The sequence below is a fragment of the Urocampus carinirostris genome, chromosome 16 (genome assembly GCF_059441175.1).
Source record: "Urocampus carinirostris isolate Australia breed hairy pipefish chromosome 16, RoL_Ucar_1.0, whole genome shotgun sequence".
In the NCBI taxonomy this organism is placed as follows: Eukaryota; Metazoa; Chordata; class Actinopteri; order Syngnathiformes; family Syngnathidae; genus Urocampus; species Urocampus carinirostris.
The window spans coordinates 10,157,590-10,181,573 of record NC_142364.1 but is presented as its reverse complement, the minus strand read 5'-3'; the positions used below and the strand labels follow the sequence as shown (position 1 = coordinate 10,181,573).

Genomic DNA, 23,984 nt, shown 5'->3' with positions numbered 1-23,984 from the left:
ACGCTCCTTAGGACAATGCCATACAAACTAATGCCAGCTACCGTTGATCACAAGAGAAGAAATACAATGACAACGCGGACCCACTAGAGAGAATTCGTCAGCGTCAATTTCAAGCATTTACTACACACTTCACCCAAACTTCGAGCACTTTTCCATCCTTGAAAATACAACATTAAAAGTAAACTATTTTCAAGGATTTCCAGCACCCTTACCAACCCTGTTTTTACGACGAATACAACTATAACGTCCGCCACTCGAACGTCTCATCTGTTTTGCAGCTTCGGTCATGTGACTTAGCCCGGAGCACCTGTGAGATTCAAGGTCAAGCAGTTGCAGCCTGAGAATTTTTCCTTTCCGCGGCAACAAAGTAACGAATATCGAGGGTTTTCAAACGAATGACTTTAATAACATTCGAGCGGCGGATAAAAAGTCACACAAAAGATGTATGTACAAATGTCTTCCAGGATGCCAAATTTCACTTATCTGTGGTGCGGCGAAATACATTCCGTCAGGCCTCTCAACTGAGGATTCCGCCCCGAACGAGTCCGCTATCGCTCAGTCCGTGCTCGATGAGTTTGATGTCATCCAGATCGTCCTTGATCACGCTGATCAGGTGACTCAAACCCTCTTGCTGCTGCTTTAAGTGCTGCGTGAAGATATAGGAAAATAAATACCAAAAATACCGGACACTTAAACATGTGGCCAAAATCCATATAACAACATCCCTTGTTTATCTTAATTAGTGGGGACTTGAGGCCCCTGTGATATTGAATTTAGGGCAGCAACAATGAATCGATAACATTGATTAAAAACACCTATTAAAAACGTTGGCACGGCATTTCCCTATCAGTGCGTTGGGTTGTGCGATTTATACACCTTTCAGCACCAGTATGCAACTTTTCAGTAACGGGGTAATCCAACATTTATTTCTGCCATTACAGCATGGCTGACACTGCTATCGGTTAGTTCGTGTGTAAAAAGGAAAAAAGTGTAAAGCACATTGTAAAGCCGTTAGCATAACTCATTAGCATGTACTGCTAGCATAACTCCTTAGCATGTAGCGGTTATTATCATGTATCCGTGAGCATGACACGTTCGGATGTAGCCGTTAGCATGACTTGTTAGGCATGTAGCCGTTAGCATGACTTGTTAGCATGTAACGGTTAGCACTTAGTAGTTGGCAAGACTCGTTTGCATGTATCCGTCAGCATAACGTCTTGGGATCAAGAGGTCGCAGGTTCGATTCCCAGCTCCTCCGTGTTATATGTCGAGGTGTCCTTGGGCAAGACACTGAATCCCTTATGCCCTCGATGAACAGGTAGTGGCCTTGCACGGCTGACGCTGCTATCGGTTAGTTCGTGTGTAAAAAGGAAAAAAGTGTGAAGCACATTGTAAAGCCGTTAGCATAACTCGTTAGCATGTACTGCTAGCATAACTCCTTAGCATGTAGCGGTTAGCATAACTCATTATCATGTATCCGTTAGCATGACACGTTCGGATGTAGCCGTTAGCATGACTTGTTAGCATGTAGCCGTTAGCATTACTTGTTAGCATGTAACGGTTAGCACTTAGTAGTTGGCAAGACTCGTTTGCATGTAGCCATTAGCATGTAGCCGTCAGCATAACGTTTTGGGATCAAGAGATCGCAGGTTCGATTCCCGGCTCCTCCGTGTTATATGTCGATGTGTCCTTGGGCAAGACACTGAATCCCTAATGCCGTCGATGAACAGGTAGTTGCCTTGCACGGCTGACGCTGCTATCGGTTAGTTAGTGTTTAAAAAGTGTGAAGCACATTGTAAAGCGCTTTGGGAGGTCTTCATTGACTTGAAGTTTCTCACGCACGTCCTTTCGAATCGTGTCACCATTCGAAATAGCGAGTACTGTTTAGTTGAAGAGCAATTACGAATATTGACCCTTTGCACGTGTCAGAATGAGAGCCATGACTGACATAAAATGAAATGATCTGAAATGAAATGATCTGCATTTATATAGCGCCTTTCAAGTCAAGACTTCCCAAAACGCTTTACAGTGTGCTTCACATTTCCCAATAGTGGCCGTGCAGCCATGTAAGGCGCTAACCTGCTTATTGGGGGCATTAGGGGTTCAGTGTCTTACCCAACGACACTTCGACATGTAACAAGGGGAGTCGGGATTCGAACTGCGATCTCTTGATCCCAGGACGAGCGCTCTACCTCCTGAGCTACTGCCGCCCCTCAAACACGGCAAAAAGCCCCCTAGTGGACCGCACTTAAATAAGTATTTACTTGTACCGTATTTTCCGCACTATAAGGCGCACCTGAAAGTCTTGACTTTTTTCAAAAGCTGACCATGCGCCTTATAATACAGTGCGCCTTATATATGGCTCAATATCAAAATTCGCAAGGTCTCGCAACTTACGCAACACCGCCGACTCGATTTTCCCCCGAACGTGGAGTAGTCCGCAGTGTATGCTGGGATTTATATACCGGCGTTTCATTGGCTAACCAATGTGTCAATCATCCGTTAAATCGATCGCTATTGGCTGAAGTTATTCGGAGCCTCTGATTGGCTAGAGGGCCAAAACCAATCCTGCAATTGGCCGAAAAAGATGTGTCAATCATCCGTTACATCGATCGCTATTGGCTGAAGTTATTCGGAGCCTCGGACACGGTGCGCCCTATAGTGCGGAAAATACGGTACTTGTTTCGACATTAACACAGGGTGGGTTGAGCAGTCTCCAGCCTTTGTGGGAACAACTAGGTTAACTAGATGGCAAGAGATTGCTCCTTGCAGGTGGCAAGGGATGTGACCGAACCACCGTATCCCCCTTTTGAGGAGGGTCGGCCTCAAGACCAGAAGTGTTGCAACTAGCCCGGGAAACGACATTAGGGATTCGGTCAATCAGCCAATCACTTCAATGAGCATTTGAGTTGAAACAAATATCAATAACCATGACAGAAAAATATAACCACTACTTTTTACAATGGTGATTTATTGCTGTACCAACTGGCAAAGTTCTAAGCCAGATTTGGAATTTTATCGTATCCGCTTTGACAGCGATGTTTATCTGCAAATCAAATGGAGTGACTCGCAGCCCCAAAATTATTCCAGGATTTACAAGGTACATTTGATGTATTTGCGAGCAATTTCATTCAAAATAACAAGTTAGCTCGTGCTAACTTACTAAGGTTAGTGTCTTACCGTTGCAGTTTCCTTAAACGTAAACTGTTGAGCATAAACAAGTTTAAAATAGTCTTTGTTTTTTGTAGATTTATTCATATTTTATTTCCTGTGTTTTTCAGTGTTATTGTGTTGATATGAAAATATAAAGTTGATTCTTTAATCGTATTTGATCACATTTGTTATATTTCTTATTTTTTTTCCCCATTTTTTAATTTATAAAATCACTTTATATAGTTTACTACAAATTGTTATTTTATCATATTGCTTCCTGTTTATATTGTGAGGTGATAAATCTTTTGCTGGTGAGGTGCAAAAAATACTACAAGGTTCTTTTCTATTCCATTGAACGGACATAAATACTGCTCAGAACATCTTCAATTCTTTTGACATATAAAAAACTTGTTAAGTAATGGAAATGGTTTCTTTCCTGGGTAACAAGTTCCTTTTACTATATAGTAATTCAGTTACTAACTTTTTAGAAAAAGTAGTGAGTAACTATAACTAATGACTATTTTAAAATAACGCCCCCCCACACTGCTCAGCACGCGAGATTCCAATGCACTTGAGATAGGAGTTGGGACGTTCTTAAAATAGGCCTTTGGTCCGGAAGAGGGCGCCCTAAACATCTTTCATATGTGCAGGTGTGAAGAATAGCATGTATAGTAAGTAGTTTTGCGTATTGTTAGGCTATTTGACAAAGACTTGGATTTTTTGAAATTGCTTTACATTGTATAATATTCTGTTGTTCTGTGCACTATTCTCCTATCCGTCCAAAATATCAATATTTGATTAAAGAGTAGGAAATTAAAAACACCCCGATGGTTACTTTGTCAGGCTTCCCTATCCATGAGAATATTGTTTTATTTTCTATTTTTGTTGTGGTCTCTGGCCCTTTTCAGTGTCAAACTCAATTCAGAAGAATGTGAAAATGAACCTCAAAATAAATAATATAAATAAATTGTTACCAAAATATTACTGAGGGGCATTACAACACATTTTTCTCGTAATTGTATTATTATTTGCTAATAACAACTATAGTGTTAGGCCCAGTTTTGAACCATATATATTTACTTCAAGAAAAAAGCTAAAAATCAGCTGCTCAGGAGGTAAGGCGCTTGTCTTGGGACCAAGGTGTCACAGATTGGATTCTCGGCTTCTACGTGTCCTTGGGCAAGACACTGAACTCTTAATACCCCCCAGTAAGCAGGAAGGTGCCAAGCATGGCTGATGCCACTATTGGTATGTGAGTGAGAATGGGTAGATGTGAAGCACATTGTAAACGCTATGGGAGGTCTTCAGTGACTTGAAAAGCGCTATATAAATACAGACCATTTACCATTTCAAAGTATCAGTATCGGTATTGGTCGATTCGAGCCTGTTTTTACTTGGATTGAATCAATACCAAAATTCACAGTACCACCCACCCCTACCGCACGCAGCAGTAGATTGACCAAGAATGTTTTTTTTGTTTTTGTTTTTTACATATGAAATTAATTAACGTCTTCAAATAAATTGGCAAAAAAAAAATCCTTACAAACACTTCTTCCTACCTCTATTGACTACTTGGATGCGGACTATTTCATATCGCCAACCCCAGCATAATTTTACAATAAACAGCATATTTTTTCCTATGGTCAGAATTTTTTTTTACTATTAATTAATAATAATAATAATAATAATTTCCTTTGTATTGTCATTCTTTGTAACAATGTACACAGAACGAAATGTCGATACATCTGACCCGTTGTAGCGAGTCGATGCAGCCGCAGCCAGAGGGCGCCGCCATTATACCAATTAGGTATGTCTCGGTCGAGGCGCGAACCAGCGACCTCCCAGTCTCAAAGCGGGCACACTACCATCTAGGCTACTGAGTTAAGTGTGCCCTTTTACCTGTCTGATTTCCCGAAGAAGGTCGGCGTCCACGTTGTAGCGCTCCTCGGCTCGGACAGCCCCGAAGTGGTTTTGCATGCGGATTTGGGACATCAGCTCATTCAAACGACCCTTGGGGGACAAAAAACAAATTTAAAAAAAAAAACGTTGGACGACTAGGAAGAAGCATGGACCCTTTTCCTCCTGATAAAACCATTGCAATAAACACACAAAGGGTTTGTACACCCTTTTCATGGCAAAATACACACCCAATGCCGTACCATTTTCCTGACACACCCCAAAAAAATGGACTATTGACCTTGAACTGAGTGGGGGCGTTGAGCTCCGACTGAATGGTGTCTAGCTGCACCCTGAGGTGCTCCTCGTCCACTTGGATGGCATAGCCGCTTTTCCTCTGGATTTCCTGCTTGATCAGGACCTAAAGGCACCAGGTGGATCCATAATCGTAAATCATAAATAGAAAAGGACAGACATGATGGCTGTGGCAGAATGTACCTGCAGCACGCGGTGAGAAAGGTCCATCAGCTTCCTCTTATATTGGGCGATCTTTGCCACGGTGGTTGCCTGGTTCTTCTGCAACTCGCTGATGTCGTTGGAGACGATCTAGAGCAAGGATAAGAAGACTTTTTGGAGTGCCGGCCGCTTTGGGTTCAATAATTTGACAGAGGCCAGGAGAAAAAAATACATTGTTTTTGTATGTGCCGATACGGAGTGTGCTAGACTAATGTGTGTCTGGAAGTTATTGCTGCCAAAGAGTGAGACAGAAAATAATAAATGTACAGGTTTAGTCATTTATCTCCCCCCCTTTTGTCATTGTTTGTATGCAACCCTCATTAAAATAAGAAAATCTATAAATGTTCAGTTAATTATTTCTCTGCCTTCTCTTAATGTTTGCAAAGATCAGATCACATGATGGGGATTTATGGAGAAATGTGAGGAATTCCAAAAGGTTCACACACTTTTTCATCCCCCTTGAAAATAAAAAAGAAAAAAGGAAGTTAAGATAAATGTGGAAATCTTTTTGAATGTTGGCCTTGAGCACAGTTCACGTCAATACTTAAAGAAAAATATATTTTACAGGGGACACAGGAAGAAACACTGGGTACAAGAGTGGCACCAAAATAACTCCGAATACTGTCATCCGTGAAGTTGTAACGTTTTCTGTCTTGCAATTATTAAACAATGAAATGCTCCACAACACATTGAAATCAATTAACTTTTTACAGGCCAAAGCATTTGCTTAATAAATGTACTGTATTCTGTACCTGTAAACACTTATGTATTTTTTACCTTAAGCTACTGGAGGTGAGGTCTTAAGCCAAAGCTTGAGTCCAACCTGAAATTAGGCCTCAGTCCGGCTTAAAATGTCAATCATTACATTTCAGCAGGCTGGGCTTCTCTTTCTTCTGGGTCAGGTTAGATATTTAAGATCAATTTTACCAATAATGCCTACTATTTTAGGCAATGTTTGGCCCATCAGAATGCATATCACAATGCATGATGAAAATCCGTGAAGAAGGGATATTATGAAAGGTAAACTGTTATAGCATAATAGGGATTACTGTATTTTATCTACCATTTTATATATTCTTTATCATCATATTTTCACCATTTAGGTTTGGCGGACCAGGTAAATAAGCCTGATGTGCCATATGTGACCCAAGGATCATAGTTTGCCCACACCTGATCTAAAAAAAAGGTTTAAGGGGTTTTGATCTAATGTTTGTGTCAAGAAGGGCATTGTACTTTCTCAAAATAATTCATATTTGTATCAATGGTGCTGACTCACGTCTACTCTGGTCTGATGCTGCTTAGTCATCTGTTCCTGAATCTGAAGTCGCCGAAGCAGCTCTTTAAAGCCCACCATGGGCACCGGGATCAACCTGGAACACAAAAACATGTGACGGTTCCTTATTGTGACTTGTGAAAGGAAATGACAACAGCCGCGTTAACTCACTTCTCTGGGTCGGGGTTGTCTACCTTGGCCTGCTCCCAGATGATGGGGTCCACCCCTAATATGGAAAATAAACTGAAACTTGGAACAAATAAAGAGAAGGGGAATCTCTCACCTGCTGGGGCGTTCTGGAGGAGCTGCTTGAGCTGGGCCGGCGTCAGCTCTGTGCGGGGGACAGACATGGCCACGCCAAGCTGGGTGAGCTGGACTTTAACATTGGCCTGCTCCAGGAACGGGTAGAGCGTGGAGGCCGGGATGCGCTTGCATGTGCCGTTGGGGGAGCGCTCCACCACGTAAATGATCACCTCTGTCCTGAGAGTTGGAAGGAGAAAGTGAGTCTACAGTTACTCAGTTCTTTACTTCAGGCGCTGCAATTCAAAGGCAAAACATGAATTGCTGAATTGAAGGTTGAGTATTAGGAGACCATGTTTGCATCATTGTCTGGCCACTCCACTTCCTGAAGGACATCTACTCCACTCTGTACCTTAGTGGAGCCCAAAACAATATCAAGGATAGGTTACATCCAGGTCCCCACGTACTGGACCTGCTGCCCTCTGGAATGAGCTGCAGGTGCTTTAGAACAAGAACAGAAGGTCCTCTTTCTTTATCCCTTAAGCCATTATCATCCTGAATTCCAAACTACAGTATTCATGAGCATAATGCTCCTTACAAAAGCCACTATGAACATGCACATATTATATATCATGAATATATTACTTTTTTAACATTCTTAACCTTTTAATTTGTTTTTTTGTACACTGAAAAAAAAGGGCTCTAATTTTGTTTTACTTGTATGATGAATGAATGAAAACTTTTATTTCGAACATTAAAATAAAAACAGGACAAAAACAATGAGTCAACAACAAAATAATGTCACATAACATGTTCGAAAAGGGGTAGTCAGAAGCAGATGCTTATTTTCCCTACCCCTTTATTTTCCCTATTAAATACATTTTACAAATCCTCCTTTTCTCTTATGTCTAATATAACAAAATCTCGTGGATATACTTATTACATAGGTCAGATAACAATAATTAAAAAAATTACTATAATCACATATTTTATACACTAATCTTCGCAATACCCATCCCTCAACGTCATAATGCGCCTAGTTACCAAATGTCACTGCGGCACCAATGATAATAACAACAATAAAAATAAACATAATATTTAAAATAACAGTTCTGATATAATAATAGCAACAATAACAACAAGTTAACCATAGTTTTAAACGCAGTATTTCCAATCTCCCTCATATCCCATTCTCTTCATCCCTGTATTTTGCCAGTAATGCTTTTTTTGTATTTAAATGTGAACACATGGATAGTAGGACAATGTTTGATCTCATCTTGTAAATTATTCCAAAGTTTGACTCCACACACAGACTTTTCCTGGTTGTTCTCACCTTTGGGATTTTGAATTCACTACAGCCCCTCAAGTTATAATTTCCCTCTTTCCGAGTGAATCATTTTTGGATGTTTTCTAGCACAATGTTTTTGTTGACCTTAAATAACAGTTGTTGAGTGAAAATTTTTATTAAATCATCCAATTTTAATAATTTGGACTGCATGAATAAAATATTGGTATGATCGCGATATCCTACCCTGTGTATGGTTCTTATTGCACGTTTTTGAAGGATAAAAAGGGGCTGTAGTGAACTTTTGTAATATGATGATAATATCCTGGTTGTGTATATTTATTATTTGACGTGTAAATACTTTATACTAGAAGTCAACACATTGTGTATTTTTTTCTCTATTCTTTATACTGTAGTTGTAGGTAATCGCGTTGTAGGAATACTATGATAATAAAGGGGGATCTGATTTTAAAAGCCAATTATTCATTCATTCATTTAAAAAAAGGGATTTAAGTGGATTCAACCGATGGTCGGTAACCACCAGGCTGTGGAACGGTACCTGGACACACCTAAAATAAAAAATATGTTTCATCATTGTTTTACCTCTTGTTTTACTGAAACTGCAAAGTTTCAGAGAGAACTTGAATCGAGGCTTTGAGGAAGTATGTTTACATTAAAATCAGTGTGGTTAGCACGGGCTGGCGGAGTTGCCTGTCAGGCGTTGCAACTATCACATAGGAAACAAGGACCGCTCGCCAAAGACACAGTGAAGGATTCTTACAGCTAATTAGCATGTAGAATGCTCAGCTACCTCATGCTAAAATGATTGAAAACACATGCTACTATGGAAAACTTTTAGCAACAGAGTTTGAGGATGCCCGAGTCAAGAACAGACGGACCAGATAACGCCAACAAGCTTCAATGTTCATTTTGTGTATTCTTAATTACTTGGCACGCGGATTGACATAAGGAAAGCAGAAAATAAGACAAATTTGGACTCTCTTTAATCATATTGATTACTCCGAAGCGGAGTGCATTCAAGTTTTCAATGTTAGACTGCTAATCTTTAGCTTTTTACTCATTATTTCTAGCGTGTTTTTCAGAGGATCTGTGTCTAAATTGGTTACAAATTATTTTGTTGTTGATCTGTGAATATTTAAATGTCATGTGTTTTTCAGGGATCCCTTACAAATCATATGAAATGACTAATTCCGAAATAATTTGGTGCATAATATTTTATTATCATTGATAATGTACCATAAAACAAAATAATCCGAGGAGGTGTTTGGGAGCTCTTCTCATTGAGCTGGTTTTCTAAATAGAGCTGTCCTTTTGGGTGTGACCAGTAGGGGGGCCGGGAACACTTCACATGACAACGCAATAATAAGAAGCCACCGTGCATTTTCATATACTTTTTAAAAATGTCTCTTTATTTACTGAGTGGTCAATAGAATCAGACTGCCAGGAAACATGGCAATGGCAACAATCTCAACCATTTTCAAGCACTCCACCCAAAATTTTAGCATTTTCGTGGCTTGATAAACACAACATTAAAATTCAAGCCTTTTTAAGGATTCCAAGTACCCGTACGAACCCTGTAGGATACCCGTTTCAGAAAATGAAAGAATGTGATTTTATGTGATGTTACGAGGACATCTAAATGTTCCACATAACTACACAGTAGATTCAAGCATTAGTATAATTAATGTGGTCCTAATTATATTTATATTTCTTGTGTAAATATTGTGTAAATTCTAACCATAACCTTATCCTCCTTGTTTTATAACCTTATTTTCTCTGTTCCTTTATCTTCTTGGCTTTTTTACCTCACTGTGAATGTCTGACACTGCAATGTCATGCCCAATTTCGTTGTCACAATATGTTAACCCATTTTGTAACAGTGACAATAAAGGTATATTATATTCTATTATGATTTTTTTAATGTTGTATTTATCAATATAATTATTTTTTTTAAATAGTACAAACATGTTTAATGTCGCTTTCTGGCTGTAAAAATATTGTCAATGAACCGGTTCGTGGAACAGTAAAAGCTGCCGACCACTGGATTAAACCATACAAGCAGGGGGGCTGAATATAGCTCCCTCAACAAAAATACATCACAAATATCTGTGCAGGATGCAGTGTGCGCAACACGTACTGGTCATTGGGCAGCGACTTGACACCGTCCACATTAACGCTGAGCGTCTGGTTGTTTCCCAGGACCTTGTGCAGCGACTCCACCAGCAGCTGCTGCTGCGCCCGCACTTGCGCCTCCTTCTTGTTGAGCACCAGCACCACCAGGCCGTCCTCATCCTTGCTGATCGGCACACAACTGTAGCCCACCGCCTGTCGAGCACAACAGCTCAATCACGGTCTGTGTGCAAATGAAGTACAACTCCAGGATACGGCGTACTGTACTGGATTTGATCTAGAACAGTGCTTCTCAACTGGTCTGACTTCAAGACCAACTAACCCAGGGGTCAGGAACTTATGGCTGGCGAGCCAAAAACGGTTCTTTTCAAAAGTACACGTGGCTCGGAGATACAACAGTTTACTGTCAGGGTGTCATACCAATCGACCCTCTTTTGGCTGTACTTCACTAAGGAGTGTTTTGTATGTTCACTGTTGAGACACTTTATAATAAAAGCCCACAGAACTAACCACAAGCATCCAAAGACACCAGGGAAGCACACAGCAATTGGATTGTGTGGGTGGATCTCTGCACAAATAAAATGATCCCCTCCCTCACACGGGCCCACTGCTCTGAATGGAAATACATCCGTGAACTTTTCGGTTTGCAGTTTTTTTATTTTATTTTATACATTTTTACAAAAGAACTCTGCTTGCAACTTGTTTTGAAACCCTTATGTTGGAAAAAAAAAGGATAAAATGAAGCTCAGGGATCTTAGGTACTGTGAGAGAGACAAAATTAAAGTCGTATACTGGTATTTGTTGATATGGGACACAGGCTCTGGCATTATTATTATTCCATAAATTGGTATAATAAAATCCCACAGAACTAATCTCAAGCATCCAAAGACGCCAGGGAAGCACACAGCAATTGTTTGAGTGGGCGGATCTCTGCACAAATAAAAAGCTCCCCTCCCTCACACGTGCCCACTGCTCTGAATGGAAATACATTAGTGACCTTTTCGATTTGCAGTTTTTTTAAGGAGTTTTTTTTTTTTTTTTTTACATTTTTACAAAGGAACTCTGCTTGCATCTTGTTGTGAAACCCTAATCTTGGAAAAAAATTGAGGATAAAATGAGCCTCAGGGCTCTTAAGTAACTGAGAGACAAAATTAAAGTCATATACTGGTATTCACATATATGGGACAGAGGCTCTGGAATTATTATTATTTCATAAATTTTATCACACAGCAGGGGGGGGGGGGGGGGGCTGTTTCCGCCCTGCTTTATTCCTGGACCCTGGCTATTTCAGCTGAAAATGAAAATCTCCATTCTGATCCCTGTAATCATTTATGGTCCTCCCACCTTGAACCTGCAGAAAGGATTCTCCTGGTTGAAGTCGACGGGGGCGTTGTTGTTGCTGAAGTAGCCTTTTCCGGTTCCCCAGTAGGCCTGCAGCTGGTTCCACTTGGCCAGGATGGAGTCGCGCTCGTCGCCCAGCAAGGTGGGAGCAGACAAAGCCGTCACTTGCTGGTACAGCTGATTGGGCTGAGCCTGCTGCTGGGCGGGCTGGCCGAACAAGCCTCCTGCCCAAGAAGCCAACAATGTTGATTAAATGAAGCTGCACTCTTAGTTGAAAAATAACACAATCTGGTTAAAGAATGGACTAGGGTAGATTCGACCAATGTTCCCGGGTCCCTTTTTATCAGGGTTCTTGAGCCTTTTTTCGATACTGATGAGCACAAACGGCTATCGGTTCGATATGGATTTCTGAAATGTTTTTGTGATTACTATGTCGTTACTATGTTATTACTAGGTTGTATTTGTTAGAGATTAACTCAATAACACGTTTTTCTCAAAGAGAGACGGTGCCAGCCAGTTTTGCCATTTTGACTCGTTTTTCAAGGGTTACAGAAAATCTGGTTCGGTAGCTTTAAGGGCATAGGACATATCAAAATAATCCTTGATACCTCATCTTTCATTAGAAAAAAGTATGTTTTCAGCCTTTACCATTGCTTAGTAAACAAGAGTTGAACATTGCAAAGTTTCTTAAAAATACTAATTTTCCCCAAAACATGAAAAGAAAAACAGCCTTTTCTGAAGGGACGAATTCCAAGCAGAACTTCTACTTCAGTTCTTTCTTTGGATTTGTGATACCTTCAATATCTCAACAATGCATTCCATAAACAACACAAAGGCACTTTGCTAGAAAAAATAACAGCTTAATGCAAGAACACAGAACTGATGTTTCTGCTGATTTCATCTCATGACTATGTTAATCACGAATGTCACCCCTCAATGACCAGACAATGACGATGGAAATTCGTCATCGTTTTTTGAGAGAAAAAAGCTCTGTAGAAGAGTTACAAGCCAGTAACTTTCAATGTCTCGCAACTCACACCACACTGCTTCACTCAATCTCCTCGCTGAATGGGGCCACCTACACACACTCATTTGCTGGACATAGGCGGTGGACTTCCTCGATGTGAGGACAAAGATCTGATCAAAGCCACTCCTTCCATCTAGTGATTTATCATACTCAAACCATTCCTGGAGGCTTGATACTTATTGATGATCAGGGCTAAACCAATTCTAGTCGTTTTTAAAAATAAAACAATAGAAATGTATTTTTACATTTTGGCACAAAGGGGAATTGCTTTTGCAAGCGTCTTTGTATGTTATGGCATTGAATAAGTTAAACTAGGCTCAGTCAACCATTAAACATCAAGACAGTTAAAAATCAACTTTCCTAGAACATCACAATGACCCTCAATATATTTTCAGAAGCAGTCCACGCGCACCAAGTTGGAGATCCCTGCTTTACATAAACACCCTCAAAACGGTCCTACTTTGTTTCATTAACTATCAAAAATGGTGGTCAAATTGTAATTAAAAACATTCTCAAAACTATTGTATCATACAAGTCAACCAGCCCAAAAATCCGGTAACTAAAGACCACCCTTTTTTTCAAATTTATTTTTTCAAGAAATTTTATCCTGTTTAAATCAATCCTGTCAAGTTTAGCCATTTTGTGCAAAATGAAAAGAACTCACAGAAACAGTTCATTTTGTTTCAAAACAATGAAAATAATAGGTTCTTTATGAAACAACTGCATAATTGTGTTTTAAAAAAAACTAAACATCACCCAACCTCAAAAAAATATATACTTTTTTATTCAGCGAGTATATCCCTTTAAGGGTCAATTTAATAACCAGAAATAACACAAAGAACTGGTTTGTATTGTATAACATCTGCCGGAATCCCAGGAAATAGAATACGAAAAACATTCATACTTGAAAAGAATAAGTCCGTGTCATTAATCAATTCGTTTCAGACCCAATTTGGGTTCTTTTTGGCCCAACAAGTCTTAAAAATATCATTGAATTACCCTGCTGCTGGGTGGGCTGGAGACCAAAACCACCAAACCCACCCAGAGTGCTGGTTCCTAACCCGGTGCCAAATCCAGTAGTTCCGGCTGCTGTTCCTGTACCGAGGCCGGAAGTGAAACCAAAGCCTTTGTTTTGCGTGCCGCCAAAAAGGCTTCCTACGGACAAAAAGGGAAAACGTGATATTCTCAAAGAGGTGATCGGAAGAAGTAAGAACACATACCCGTGGTTCCGGAAGAGGGCGCAAAGCTAAAGGTGGAACCCGGTGCAGCAGCGCTTGTTGTGGTGGTGCCAAAGCCACCGAAAGCGCCTGAGGGTAAAAAAAGATCACGAAAAATAAACACACTAGATTATGCTTTCAATATTATATTGGTATGGACATGTATGGAGAAACACAGTGTCCAGGACATAAAAAAGGATATGGTAATCAGGGTAATAACAAAAATATAAGTGGCTGGTGGTTTTAAAATATGAGCAGCCTTGGAAAGCAGAATTCAGGATTACCTCTTACGGACAGTTATATGAAAAATAAATCATGTGTAAAATGTTTGGACGAGGTGCTGTATTTGAGTCGGATCAAGAGGCTTCTCTTCTCCTGCTACTGGTAACCATGGATCCAGTGCTATCTGTTTAAAGTGGGGGGAGAAAACCCCTACTCAAAACAAAATAGCCTGGAGAGGGATGGGCGCTGCCAGGCTGGACTTGCCCAAGACACACCACAGAAAGTGGCACTCATATGACGCAGGTGGTTAAGGGATCCATGAACCTGGGAAAGAGATCTTAAAAATGGCTGCCAGTTGGAGGTCTTCTTAACAAAGGGATTGCAGTGAATGAGTTATTTTCTAAAGCCTATTGAAGATAATTGAGTTTTTGGACGTCAATTAAATAAAACGAGCCACCCGAAATTCCAAACTAGGACAAAAAAATGCCTGTCAATGTCCCCCCCCCCAATAATGAATGTTAGGGATAATCCTGAAATATACTCGTGAAAGACAATCACATGACATGAAGAAGCACGACACCTAACAAATGGAGATGGGAGGGCATAAGGGATGTTTGTGTTCTTGACATGAGTCAAATCTACAAGGGCTGCACGATTAACCGAAATCTAATCGATATTGTGGCATGACGTAGTGCGGTTGTGTAATCACAAGACATTGTGTTTCTACGAGTTTGTCTAATCCCCCCCCTTTGTTATTTGAGTGATGGAGCGTTTGGCCAACCAGAATTGTCACAGTTCGGGTCTTTACCAGCACTAGCCAATCAAGGCGGGGCAAAGTTTGTAGGCAGCGACTCTGACAAAGCTTCTTAGAAGAGGGCGCTGTTTTCTTAAGGTTAAAAGGGTTCTTTATCAACTTTTCATGGCCAAATTACAGTTTCAATGTTCTAGTACCATTGAAAGCAAATAATTACAAACAGGAAACACTATCTTAACTCTTTACATGGCCCATGATAAACCTTCATAATTGATACGTCATCTGTGCACTTATACACATTTAACAGTGCCCTGTTTAGGTGTAGCATGCAGCAAATGGTTTGCAAAAAAAAATCATGGTTAGGCTAGTGATCTCTGTAATTTATCTTTCATATAACTGGAGAGAGCAGACTTGAATCTCTTTTTTGCATACTTTACGGCATGTTGTGCGTGGTTTTGTTCCCAATTTTCCACCCCCCCCCTCTAAAATCGTGCAGCCCTAAAATCCACCACAGTTTGAGCTACCTGTGCTAGCTAGGCTATTGCCAAAATTGAAAGCGGTGCCGGCAGTGGAGACGGGGCCGAAACAGCCGGCATTAAAACCCACGGCCGTCGCCGCCGGGTTAGCGTTTAAGCCGAAACCCCCGAAACTAAATCCGCCGGCGGCCGGCGTGCCTCCGGTGCCCAGCCCCCCGAATCCTTTGCAGCCGAGGCGGACAGCGAGAGGGAGAGAACGACAGAGGCGAAGGAGTTAGAAGGACCGGGTTAGAAAAGTAGAGAACGGCGGATGGAGGAAAAAGGTAGTGGCTTACCCGTGCTGGTGGAACCGAAGGAAAATCCCGTTGCTGGTGCTGCGGCGCTTGTTGTCGCTGTGCCGAAACTCGGAGCTGTGAGAGCTACGACCACAAGGACGATCACACGAGTTACAAAAATAGAGGAGTTATACAAAAGCATTTCATATACAGTGGAACTAGAGGTAAGATCGGGCCCAAAAAAAGCACCCGAGCCCGACGCAGGCCCAAGGGGTAATAAACCCGACCCGGACCGAGCCCGACTAATTAACTGGATTTGCTGGCCCGGCCCGAGGGGCCCGAAATTACATATTTTATTTATAAGGAGGGGTGATTTATGATAACAAATTAAACTCTGCCTTTTGTTACAACATCTAGGCCTAAGTTAAATAAAACTGTATAAACATTTACATCTTTTATATTTCTGTGTCTGCACTGCAGATGTCACATTAAGCGACAATCTGTCATTGACGGTTTTTTTTTCGAGGTAGCGAAAACATTTAAGGGCGTCCGTCATTTTGACGACTTGATCATTGGGCCATAATCCACAGCAGCAGTAGTAGTACGTCCTTAAGATTTTAGCGCACTTTCATTGAGGGGGTGTTGACGACGTGTTGTGCCCTTTTCCGACTCCTATGAAAATCCGAACGATAATATAGATGTCTGACGTTCATTACTTTTGCCAGGACAGCTTTTTAAATGTCTGATCAGCGTCGAGGTCCCAGTCTTTTTGCTATCGTATGCGAGCAAATTGCCACATTGACACTCAGCGAAGCCAACGCAAGTCTGTGTATCATTTTCTACTATCAATTTGAAATTGCTCCACACTTGACTCTTACCAGAGTGCGTTTTCCTCGTCAGTTCTCCTCTTTTGAGTTTATCCTTAACTTCTTGTTGGTCCGACTCCATATCGGGGATACCAGGCCAAAATCACGCGAATTTGCGGAGGGGAAGATTATTAAGAGGACAGCATTCACGTCACGTCACGTGCACAGAGCATGCTCTGGCTCCGTTAAAAGCAATTACAGCTCCTTCTCCGTTTTATCCAAATTATTTATTTTATAACAAGTATTCCTTGGTCTAGTATCCATACATAGTTGAAGTATATATTTTTAATGAACATTTAACACATTATTAATTAATTTAAAAAAAAAAAAAAAAAAAAAAAAAAAGCAGGACCGAACCCGACCCGACCCGACCGTATGACTGACATTTCAGGCCCGACCCGGCCCGAAATTGCCTCGGGTTCGGGTTCGGGTTCGGGCTCGGGCCATAAATCTTAGCTCTAAGTGGAACCTCGGTTTTCGAACGCCTCTCAGTTCGAACAAATCGGAGTCCGACCCAAAATTTCGAGAAATTCTTGCTTCGCTGTTCGGTCAAAAAATCGGAGTTCGAACGCCGGTAATGCGTGAGTGCGTACGCTAGGGTGCGATGCTGAGCGGCGTACGGGTGTTTTAGCCCCTTATTATGCCTCCGAAGAAAGTCAGTGCAAGCAGCAAAGTTGCTACAGGTGAAAAAAGAAAAGTAGTGCGTACAACTATTACATTTAAGGAAGAAATAATAGCAAAATATGAAGGTGTGCGAGTGTCTGATCTTGCTAGGGAATACAGCATGGCTAAATCTACAATCAGTACGATACTAAAGAATAAGGAGGCTGTGAAATCTCGTGATGAGGCTAAGGGAGTGAGTGCTATAAGCAAGCAACGGCCGTCCACCTGCGCCTTCTGCTGACCACCACAAAGGTAAGAAATCCTATCCATAATTCTTTTCTCTATCCTTTTTTTTTTTATTTTTACACGTTCATGTTAGCGTAATCTTTCGTACGGAAGATTACGATAACGCGAACGTACGATTAGCCTGGGTTAGCTTTATGTGGGTGTTGGAACGGAGCCCGACTTTCAGGGTGTTGGAACGGAGCCCCCTTTCCAATGAACCGCTCACCACTTATTGTGGAGACCCGGGTGCTAAATGACTTGTAAACTACCTGATTTTTTTATTTTTACACGTTCGTGTTAGCGTAGTCCTTCGTACGGAAGATTACGATAACGTGGACGTACGATTAGCCTGGGTTAGCTTTATGTTTACATTAAACATTCAGGGTGTTGGAACGGATTAAAACGATTTACATTATTTTTAATGGGAAAAATGATTTCGGTGATCTAACAAATCGGTTTTCTAACAGGGTTCTGGAACGGATTATGGTCGAGAACCGAGGTTCCACTGTACATCAAGTGGGCCTGCGAATCTTGGTCGACGTCGAATCAGAATTAGAAATAGTCGACAATGAATTCCAACTTTTGACGCCAGAAAAGTTCTTCCGACAGAGAGGGGCATCTTACATGATTGTTATCCCTGCTAACAGTTGCTCACGTGCAATAGCCTCTCCGTCTCAAGCGGTAACATACAGAAATGACGGCATTACCATAAATAGAGTGTACCAAAATGAAAACGTTTGAAAGCATTTAGCCCGGATACTGTCTAAAAAAAGACTATTTGCAAAGCAGACCTTTCATAACACAGCATTAGCTCGGTGACACAAAAACATTTCAAGAGCACGTCGGACAGTTGAACGAAACGGAGTCTGACTCGCCTCGGTAGGATTCAACCAACATGCATTGTATATTTAATATGTATATATTTCGTTATAAAAGAGAGCTTCAGTGTTATGACAGACTGCCTGACAAAAGTATTTCAAATTTAATGCATGCCCTCAGAAAAACAAAGATCAGTTGTCAAAGCGTTAAAAAAATAAAAACGTTACAACCATTTCATCTCAAATTCTTGTTCTTTTGTTACAGACTCTGCAGTTGACCACTTAATGTACTTCACAAAATGCACCTAATATTTGTTTTATTTACTGTTCTACTGCTTCTAATTGGTTTACAGGGATGAAAAATGTTGACTTCTTTCCAATTTATCATTTATTCGCCTGTCTTGGTGTAATAATGCTGAGAAGGAGAGAAAGAGTCAATTGGACTCCTTAAAAGTAGAGGGCTGAATGCATTGCTCAATCTCTTTCTACTCTTCAGTCAATAGGCGCTGTCCCAATTGTGTTGGAGCGGGACCATATCTCATTTGATTGTGATTTTATCAGTTTTATTTCCCCTTTCTGCCCATAATAAATAGTCCAAGGAAAGTTAGTGGGAAGGGGAAGGAAAAGCGAAAAACAATCAAGTTAACGAAGGAAATGATTGCGCATCTATTTGTATAGCCTTTTATCATAAAAAGTCTCAATGGGTAATTAAAAGATCCCGTGATCTTAAACCCGCAAAGTAAAATGCAATTTGAACTCTACAAATAGGTTCATAGTTCTTAGTTAGAAATTCTTAAAAAATGTAAGTTAGCAGGTATAACATTTAGATTTACTGTCGATATTTTTGTAGTGGTAAACTCAGTTTCCATGATTATCATGGTTTTGCTTCTTTCTTTGGCATCACTGCAAGTCTTTGCACCCATAAAATATAAATATAGTGAGAAAATAACAGTATCGTATTGAACTAACATGCAGGAGTCGCTACGAGATTCTGTATAAATCTAAAAGAAAGGCATTGTAGACGAGAGTTCAGCCACTCTCATATTGGCATTTTCATAATGCCGTGACGCATAAAAAAGGGTCAGATAAAACACCTTATTCCACATTGTAAAGCAAAAACATCATAGGAAGGGGATGCCGTATCCCGGGAGTCTACTGTATGAGAAGTAAAAATATAAAAATTATGTCATGTGAGTGAATAAGTATATTTTTATTACGAAATCAGTAGGATTGGTATTTTAGGATTTTAAAAAATAAAAATCACTTTACAATTGCAATAAAAGTGGCCCATTATCTCCCATACTAATCATTTTTCTTTTTTCTACGTGTGGAAAACTGTTCAATCAATAAAATGACATAGCCTTTGCTCACAACACTGTTATTTTTCTTCATTTCATCAAAAGCTGTCGTCGGTAAATGCTGGCGTCCATAAGAAAATAAGAAGACTTACTGCCGAATCCAGTGGCGGCAGTGGTGGTCGTGGCGGGGGTGCCGAAGCCAAAAGCTGTTGGCGCGGTGGTCTTTGCGCCAAAGGCACCAAAAGCAAACCCGCTTGTGCCTCCACAAAAGAAAGAAAAGTACTCGCATTACGTCACAAATTATGACTTCGGATTTTAAAACCATCATTCTGTGGAGTTTTGACACAGTTGGGAATATTTACTACATTATGAAATCGCCAATTGAAAGGCTTTAAAATTGCAAAATATTAGTCATAAGTTCGATCAATTTATGAATTATCCCTTTATTTTAACAGCCATTGAATTCACCGGCTCCAAAATCTATTACTAATTCATCTGTACCCAAATTAACATTAGAGTTAATATTTAATGTTGTGGAGAAAAGACTGACTTGATTTTAGATGTGAACACTTAAAAAAGCTATATTACCGCGTTTATTTAATGTTTCATGAAAAGTTCAAATTGTGTACCTTGTTCAAGATATTTTGTACAGGAATTGAGAAAATAGATATATTTTTTATTTAAACTCAGTTTTGTCACACCAATCTCACATGCCCATTTGAGCTCAGATTGTCTCAGCCACTGTAGCAGACAACAACACCATTGAATATATGTAGACAACAGGAACTGATACATCTTTTTTGCAAATTAAACTAAATATTGACATTTTCTGATACAGAGTAAAACCATCTGTAGAACAGAAATTGTCTGGCAAATCCTGCACTACTACATATAATAAGCACCATCCTAAAAAAATGGTTTGTTGTTTATTTGGGAAATAAAATTAACTCGTTTACACAAACTATCTTTGTTTTTAATCCTACATAATCCGTCTGGCTGAGAGTAAATATATGCAGCGTTGTGATTGTAAGAATTATTATCGCTTAATAAGGGGAAATTATTTTAATTGTTTTTATTGACATTGATGTCAACGTTGTGATATATTGTATGCAAGAGGATTAGATGGCACTTTACGGTAAACAATTTATAAATGCATTGCAAAGAAAAATAAAATATAAGATAGTCAGGATAAATAGTTAAAGATATTAAACAATCATAGCCTGGAGCAAGATTGATCCAATTTGAATATGCCACAGCAATGTCACCATGATGCTGCTTCCAAGAAATGATTTGCTTGTTATGTGTTTTGAATTACCAAATACATTTTGTCTGTAAGTAAAAACCTACTAGAATTGTTTAGATCAGTTGGCAGTATAAAGGGTCTGTGTATTATTGAGAGCCTATGAAATGTAAAATAAATAATTGATCAAAAGATATGATTAAAAAAAATACAACGTTAGCTTTCATGTTTTAAAATATTCGTCGGTCGAGACGTTGGCATTTATTTTACATATCAATCTAATTTTCCCTCATCTTACTGCTAAAATACTCCAAAAACACAAAACGTTTTTTTCACCTTCCTTTTTGCTTTTTTCATTATTTTCCTCATTTTATAATTTTTTTTTCATTTCTTTTTTCTTTGGTTTTCTTCTTTTTTCGAACTTTTCTCTCCTTTTTCTCATCAGTTTTCCCTTTATGTTTTTGTTCCATCTTTGAAAGAAAGAAAGGGGGGAAATGGGAAGAAAAGGGTGCTTTTGGTCACTTTGAGTCTTCGTAGTTTGTGTTCCTTCTTGTGCTTTGTAGCACCTTTATTGTTGCACTATACAATACAGTGACATCTACTGGTCAGATAATACACACCGTTCTTTTCACTTAAGTGCAGGCCACGCAAAATATGGATTCATTTATTTAAGATTCGATATTTTTTTTTTGTTAGAACTTTTGTTAGATGCATTATTAGAGCAACAATTAATAGTAGATGTTTTCTGGTGGAAAACTCGATTCAGCCCGACAGCCCCAAAGTAAATTGAGTTTGAGACCACTGGTTTAGATAGTTAAGATTTGCTTTATTTCAATTGAGAATTTTCCCGATAAAAACGATATATATGACGATAGATCATGGCGAAACAGATATCATCCCAATCCTATATTGGAAGGAAAACGATGGTATCCAGTACGTCATATTCGCGCGACGACAACGTCATCAAAACGCGTCCAAGAAGTGATTTGCTTATTCTTTATATCACGTTAATATATACACATTTTATAAGCATAAAATAAAATATTGTTTAAAGACTAATATTTATTAGTAACAAGTGAACACAATAATTCGGGTTCACTTACATTTCGCCTAGTGTATAAAAAGAGAGCTTATTTTGTCAAGAGGCTATACCTTGCATTATGGTTCAATGTGAGTCAAAAAAGGTTTAAAATATCGGAAGGACGCCCACAATATGAAAAATATAATTCTGGATAAAGTTATCGTTCGGAATTTGCAAATAAAACACACTTACTAGCGGTAGGATTCGAGGCAGCACCGCCGCCAAAATTGAACGCCATGTTGACTTCTGTCGCCGGGTTCTTCTTCTCTTCCTTTTTGTCACTACATTGCTTCTCAGACTGTAGGTGTGTTTGAGCGCTCTCTTCAGGCTAAACTTGGTATCGTTTTTATTTTATGTATATTTTTAAAATCCCGTTTTGTTGTTATTTTTTGAGTCAAACACGTTTCTAATTTTCCGATATTTTTCGTCACAGAGTACAAAAGTTGATACGAGGAGTTGCATCGTATGATCGTCAGAAAGAGAAAAAAAGACGGGGCAGACAATAATATAGAAACTGTGACATTTATTCAGAAAACGAAAAACATTTTGGTTTGTTCAAACCTCATGTTGTTAAAATCTGATGTGGTGAAGTTGTGAATGTGTTTAATTGCTGTTAAAAGTGTCGATAAAAACTCGTATTGTTGGGATGTGATATAATGAAATTGTGTGTTTAATTGCTGTTAAAAATGACGGAAAAATTTGTTAAAACGTCACGAAATTGTGAATATGCTTAATTGCTGTTGAGATTGTCGAGAAAAATTGTTCAAACCTCACATTTTTTGCTAAAAACCAAAATGGTTCCAAATGCTCATACGAGGCTTTTACCTGAAACAAGAAAGTTTGATCACATGACCCCGATTTTAGCTAACCTGCATTGGCTCCCTGTTAGCTTGAGATGTGATTTTAAGGTTCTCTTGGTACTATAATAAATCGTGCATGGCCTTGCTCCTTCATATCTTTCAGATTTGATTTCTCCTTATGTTCCGGTTCGGAGCCTTCACTCTGAAAATGCTAGTCTACTAGTGATCCCTAGAGCCAAGAAGAAATCTGCAGGTTTGAGAGAATTCTCCACTCGGGCCTCGGTGCTGTGGAATGCTCTTTCCCCTGAGATACTATCTGCAACCTCATTGGAACTGTTTAAATCTAGGCTTATAACACACTTCTATTCTATAGCATATGAATAACCTATATTTTATGTTGACAATATTTGTGTATTATTTGTTATTGGAACATCCATTGATCTTACTATTAGCTAGTAACTATTTTATACGGCGTAACAAGGGTTGATGACTAGTTAAAATGTTATATTTTGGGACTTTGGTGTTGTTTTGTAAAGCAGAAAAAGTGAAGTACGAGTACATCACCACTAGATGACATAATCTCACAGGTCAGATAAGGATTTTTGGGGCAAGTCTCACGGGACCTCACGTGATTCAATGAGACTTGTTCAATAAATCACTCTTAATGTCAACAAGTAAATGGTGTCGTGTGAGACTGACATTTACCATCTATTTTGATGGTGAGATGCACAATATTTTTTTACATTTAGGCACTCCTGCAATCATCACACTTTTTATGTTACAAACTGACCCCCGGCCCCTCATCAGAGAAGGGAAAAGTTATGTTATGTTTGGGGGACTCCTGGCGTTAGCGAAAAAAACTCGGTGTAAAGTAAGCTACTTTTAGTCATGTATTTCTCAGACTCCTATGCTATGAAATGAACCTGTTTTTCTATTTTTGATATACAAGTAATCATCACACACACACACAGGGTTGGTAGGGTTACTTTAACTGGATTACTTTCAATGACTTTTGGATGACTCCAATACCAAATATGCTCATAAAAGACAAACGAAACTGAATATGAATAAAACTACTAAATTTTGTGCAGGCTTGGGGAGTAACGGAATACATGGAACGGCGAAAATGATGTTGGCAAGCTGTTTGGATTTATTTTCATTTTGTTT

The 23,984-nt window shown here is 39.5% G+C and overlaps 1 protein-coding gene across 2 annotated transcripts; it reads right to left on the bottom strand.

The window, feature by feature from the left end:
* Positions 1-379: 379 nt before the first annotated feature.
* On the bottom strand, positions 380-22,379 carry nup54 (nucleoporin 54). Of its 2 annotated transcripts, XM_088319879.1 has the most exons (15): positions 22,210-22,379; positions 19,849-19,956; positions 15,887-15,970; positions 15,600-15,773; positions 14,103-14,189; positions 13,882-14,037; positions 11,859-12,079; positions 10,522-10,709; positions 7,122-7,318; positions 7,010-7,064; positions 6,842-6,935; positions 5,548-5,655; positions 5,351-5,470; positions 5,053-5,163; positions 380-646 (listed from the first exon to the last, which is right to left on the bottom strand). In XM_088319879.1, the coding sequence occupies exons 1-15, from the start codon at positions 22,253-22,255 to the stop codon at positions 518-520; spliced, it is 1,878 nt and encodes a 625-aa protein (XP_088176005.1). In that variant the 5' UTR covers positions 22,256-22,379; the 3' UTR covers positions 380-517. The 2 variants fall into 2 exon arrangements, with proteins under 2 accessions (XP_088176005.1, XP_088176006.1); XM_088319880.1 differs by lacking the exon at positions 15,600-15,773 and having other exon boundaries at positions 22,210-22,377.
* Between the last annotated feature and the right edge of the window lie 1,605 nt (positions 22,380-23,984).